General features: G+C 63.0%; 1 protein-coding gene across 2 annotated transcripts in view; it reads left to right on the forward strand.

The window, feature by feature from the left end:
• Positions 1 to 5,168, forward strand: part of U2AF2 (U2 small nuclear RNA auxiliary factor 2) — a 16,823-nt gene that overhangs the window by 6,782 nt on the left and 4,873 nt on the right. Inside the window, exons 7-11 of one of the 2 annotated variants that reach the window (XM_027772601.1) lie at positions 111 to 227; positions 1,250 to 1,388; positions 4,405 to 4,484; positions 4,573 to 4,695; positions 4,900 to 4,998. In XM_027772601.1, the coding sequence (XP_027628402.1) occupies positions 111 to 227; positions 1,250 to 1,388; positions 4,405 to 4,484; positions 4,573 to 4,695; positions 4,900 to 4,998 (558 nt within the window). The remainder of the gene's footprint in view (positions 1 to 110; positions 228 to 1,249; positions 1,389 to 4,404; positions 4,485 to 4,572; positions 4,696 to 4,899; positions 4,999 to 5,168) is intronic. The other variant, XM_027772602.1, reaches the window with a different exon arrangement.

Below are 5,168 nucleotides of genomic sequence, written 5' to 3' on the forward strand. Positions count from 1 at the left end.
CCTCTTCCCTTCCCCCTTCCCCCAAACCCCTCTGTGTCTCCCTCTCTCACCCTTCCCCTCCTCTCTCCACCTCCCTCCCCTGCCCCCCCTGTCTCCTCTTCCCTCTGCAGGAGGCCATGATGGATTTCTTCAACGCCCAGATGCGCTTAGGGGGGCTGACCCAGGCCCCTGGTAACCCAGTCTTGGCTGTGCAGATTAATCAGGACAAGAATTTTGCCTTTTTGGAGGTGAGCTGAGCAGGTATTGGGGTTGCAGTGTATGTGATCCGAGGACCCGTCCGTCCCTCTGCCCCCTGGCCCTTGGGCACACCAGACTTGGGGACTGCTGCGCTCCTCTGCAGTCCACTCTGCCTGCCTGTTGGGGGAGCTTGGCGAGTGCTCTGCCAGCCTCACTAGCTTGCCGCCTTTCCCTTGTACACCGAGTGGCCTCTGCGCGGCTCTGCAGCTTGTCCTTACCTGTTTGTCCCACCCTGCTCTGAGATCGCCTGGCCTTTTCAGCACACACTGGGCTCCTGTCTGTCCCAGGCTGTCCTGGGTGGCTCGTCCGCGTCACCTACTAACCTTCTCTGTTGGTGTTCTCAAGCTGTTGTTTGGTAAAGACTCTTGACTTTTCCTCTCCCACTCTTGGGCCTGAGTTCTCGTGGATACGAGAAAGTTGTCACAGTGCAGGCATCCCGTGAAGGCTGGGGCAATCCTGTGTCCCATGCTTGTCTTAAAAAAGGGGCCCCCTTGGTTTTGTCTTTTTTTTTTTTTTTTTTTTTTTAAAGTTTACTGATTTTATCTGTGAAAGTTGGGGGAAGGAGAGACAGACACGCCCCCAGTAGGATCTTTCGGCCATAGTCTATCCCATCCTGCTGGGACGGTGGGAACACGCTGTTCCCATCGAGCTTTCAGAACGTGAGTCCAGGACCTTCCATGTGGCCCTCAGAGCTGGCGTTCCTGCCGCTTCACTGCAGCTGGCCTGAGTCGTCGTGCTTTGGCTTTCAGGTTCAACGTCATCTTACCGAGAAACCTTGAATGCCATTGTCCCCATCTAACTCCTGAGAGGTGTTCTCTCAGTGCCTCGTCACTCTCCACCACTTACGCCTGACCCTGCATGTGCGTGGGCTGGTGTCCTCCCCTCTGGAGCCTGAGCTCCTGGAGCAGGGGTGTGCCAGCCTCATGTCCAGCACAGGGCCTGCCATGTGGTCAGGGTCCACAAAAGTGGTGGACGGCCAGAGGCCCACCTCACCAGCCTCTCTCCCCTTCAGTTCCGCTCAGTGGACGAGACTACCCAGGCCATGGCCTTCGACGGCATCATCTTTCAGGGCCAGTCTCTGAAGATCCGCAGGCCTCATGACTACCAGCCGCTGCCTGGCATGTCGGAGAATCCCTCTGTCTATGTGCCTGGTGAGTGGGGCTCACGGGGCCTCGGCCCCGACCTCGTCTGCAGCCCGCCAGCCCTTGCTCAGCCTAGGGAGTGTGTCCTAGGAGGTGCCCCAGACGGTCTTCTCCCTGCCCCTAGACCACTGTGAGCTGGTGGTTTTCTCTGCATGGTGACAGGGCCCAGAGGGGCGAGCTGGCAACTGTGGAGCCAGGACCAGCACAAAGGCTCCGTGGGAGGCGAGGGATTTGCAGTGTGGGTCTTGTTGCCGCTCTGTAGCCCCCTGGCTCTGGTCCCTCTGGGGGCTCAGGACTTGCATAGACGTCCGCGGAGGTCAGCTGGGTCTGGACCTGGGTGCTGGCTGGTGTCTTGTCCCCCAGCATGCCCGGATCCTGCGCCTGGGCCGTTCCCCGCACCCAACTGGGTGTCCGCCCTGGGGAGCAGCACAGCTCGGCAGGGACTGACAGTGGAGCGGGCAGGCGGCAGTGCTCCGGGCGGCACCACACCCACGGGTGCCCACGGCGTGGCTTCGTGGGACTCTCATGGGTCAGGACAGTGTTTGGAAAGTCTGTGGGCCGCGCGGTGGTGGGCAGGGTGTCAGTGAGGGGAGGGTCTGGCCTGTTGGACTCTTGGTTATGGGAGCACTTCGGTGCTGGAGGTGAGGTGTGCTACCCTCTAGGATCTGGGGCTTGTGCTCGCTACCGTTAACTGTGCTCCTGGTACTCGTCCCAGGCTGCTCGCTGCAGGGTCATTGCTCAGTCTCCATAGTCTCACAGCGTGGCTGTCACTCGGCCCCAAAGTGGTTCTAACTCTTTGTAAGTGAAAGATTTGCTGGCACAACCGAGGTTCCCCCACGCTGCTCGGTCTGCTTTCGTAGCGGCTAGTCGTGCGCTCGCACATCAGGCTGGATGGCTCATGCAGCAGAGCTGGGGCACTCAGCACGCGGGCCCTCGCTGAGGTTTGCTGAGCCCTGCTCTGTGGTGCGAGGACCCCATCTCAGGGACCTGGAAGCCAGGCCTGGCCCAGGCCGTCGGTATCAGTGCGGGCTTGAGCTCGCGGGACGGCTGCTTCCCTGTCTGCACCGAGCGACTGCTCTGCTGCGCGCCTGGCTTCTCCCAGCATGGCCCCTCCTGCAGAGAGCAGGCTGTCGGAGGTCACGGCCGCTGCTTCTGGGCACCCCCTTTAGTGGCATCCCCTCCCGCAGCCCACTGTCCCTGTGTTGAAACAGTGGACACCCCTCCTTCATCTGCTCTCTTTGCTCCTCCTGTGACGGGGCAGCCAGACTCTGCTCTGGGGAAGCGCAGGTCTTGCAGGCAACGTGTGCTCCAGTAAAGCCGGTACTTAGCTCTCCCCTCACCGGCACGGAGATGGAGCTGCAACCTGTACGTTGCCTGAGGGACAAAAGCGCCTGCCAAGACCCGGCAGGTGTCTCGATTACAGGATGGAAAATGCCAGAACCTGACAGGCAGCTCCCTTCCCTTGGTCACGGTTTCATGGATCTAGTTTGGGAGGGAACTGCTAGAGGCACCCCACTGGAGCCAGCCCAGAGGCCTGCAGTTAGCCCAGCCGTGCAGCCTTGACGGGGGCCTGGCCGGTCCCTCTAAGGAAGTGAGGCAGGAGCCAAGGCAAGGTCCGGGCGCCGGGCCGTGTTTGGGGACAGGGCGGCAGTGTGATCTGTGGCTGAGGCTTCCCTGCCCAGGTCCTGCCTCGTGCCAGGGGTTGCCCGTAAGGGCTCCTCTGTTGGACCCAAGTCTGTCTCTGCCCCATGTCCTTGGCTCTGCCTGTGAGACTCAGAGGCCAGCCTCCTGCAGAGCCATGGGGACTCTTGTTTTTCCACCCACCTCTTAGCCCTGCTGAGTGGGGTACCCCTCCCTCAGGGCCGTTGGTGAGGCTGTCTCGTGTACCGGCTCCCGTCCGTGCTGTGTTCGTGTGCTTGTCTGGGCTGGTCTGGCGTGAATGGTTCCATGTGCTCCCGGGGTGGTGGTGCCGGGTGCTGCGTCGTGGGTAAAGACAGCCTCTGCTGTGCAGTCGGGTTGAGCCCTTGCCCGCCTTTCTCCTGCCTGGCTTCCCTCTTTGGTACTTGGACAGGGCTCTCGGCCTGCAGTGAACACCCCGCTCTGCAGGGCTCAGAGCTGGCTGGCTTAGTGCTTTCAGTCCCGGGGGCGATGCCAGTGAGGGCTGGGCCGGGACAGGGCAGACGTGAGCCCAGAGGGTACGTGCCCTTCCTGGGAAGCACTGGCTTGTTCTCCTTCCATGATGGAGGTGGGGTGGGGCTGCAGGAGGGTGGACCGTGCTGGGCCTGTCCTGGCTCACGTCTGACAGGACAGCGTCCTGCCGTGAGCCTGTGTGGGAAGCCAGCCCTCGTCTGGGAAGTCTTGTTCAGCGGGAGGGCAGATGGAGGGTCATCAGACTCGGCTCTGTACCACAGGCGCCTTGCCCTCTTGCACGCAGAGGGCCGCTTCGAGCTAGCCTGTGGTGAGCACTGAGGTCACAGTGGCTCGGCTGAGGAGGCTGCAGAGGGCCTGTAGCAGCCTCCCTCCTTACCAGCTGCCCATGGTGAGGGTGGGCCTGCCCCACTGTGTCGCCGATGAGCCGGGTCTGGGGATGGGCCACTGTCCTGAGCAGGGCTGGAAGGGGAAGGACAGAGAGACGCATCAGGGACGACCAGGGCACGTGGAGGTGCCCTGAGCAGTGACCTGAGCAGTGAAGAAAGGGCGAGTGTTGTGAGTCAGCAGGTCCAGAGCCAGATACCTGCCAGGCTCCCACAGCAGCCGCGGGTGGCAGACGGGGTGTGGGCGTGGGGCTCCGTGCTCTCAGAGTGATACTGGGAGTCCTTCCAAGGCTGGGCAGCCTGGATGGCCCTGCACACTCACTGTGAGCTGCGGTGTGCCACCTCTTGGGTCCCTTTGTCGCCCTGGGCACCAGTGGGTGAGAGGGATGCGTGGTCTTGTGAGGGTCTGTAGGGGCTCACCTGCAGGTGCCCCCAGGGCTTGGGACTTGACTGTGCCAGAACTAAAGGCTGCTGGTCCTCTGTCCCTGCAGGGGTTGTGTCTACCGTGGTCCCTGACTCTGCCCACAAGCTGTTCATTGGGGGCCTGCCCAACTACCTGAATGACGACCAGGTATGCCCCGCCCCGCCCCACCCCACCCTCTCTGCCCTGCCGGGCCCCAGCCCAGTCCTGCTCAGCTCTGTCGCTGTGGGCTCTGCAGGTGAAGGAGCTGCTGACGTCGTTCGGGCCTCTCAAGGCCTTCAACCTGGTGAAGGACAGTGCCACAGGGCTCTCCAAGGGCTACGCCTTCTGTGAGTACGTGGACATCAACGTCACAGACCAGGTGAGTCGGGTCGCCGGCCCCGCCTGCCTGCCTTCCCCTGCCCCACACTGTTACCAAGCCGAGGTCTCCTCCTCGGGGTGGGGCGGGAGGCCCCTGTGTGTGGGGCTCGGCCCCTTCGCCTCCCCGCCTCCCCACTGCCGCCCTGGCCTGGCTAAGGCTCCCGGCCCCGGGCCCACACCTGCCCTCTTGCCCTCCCCCACACAGGCCATTGCGGGGCTGAACGGCATGCAGCTGGGGGACAAGAAGCTGCTGGTCCAGAGGGCGAGTGTGGGAGCCAAGAATGCCACGCTGGTGAGCCCCCCGGCACGTCATCTTCCATTGGCTAGAGGGCCCGGGGCGGGCAGGGGCTGGCTGGGGTGGGGCCTCCTGGGCTTGGGGCAGGGGGCACAGTGTTCTCACGGAGGGGTGGTCTTCCCTCAGCTGGCGTCAGCCACTGGCTTTCTCGGGGGGGGGCTCGCCCCGGCCCCCCGGGG

Source organism: Tupaia chinensis, unplaced genomic scaffold (assembly GCF_000334495.1).
Source record: "Tupaia chinensis unplaced genomic scaffold, TupChi_1.0 Scaffold000286_1, whole genome shotgun sequence".
Classification (NCBI taxonomy): Eukaryota; Metazoa; Chordata; class Mammalia; order Scandentia; family Tupaiidae; genus Tupaia; species Tupaia belangeri.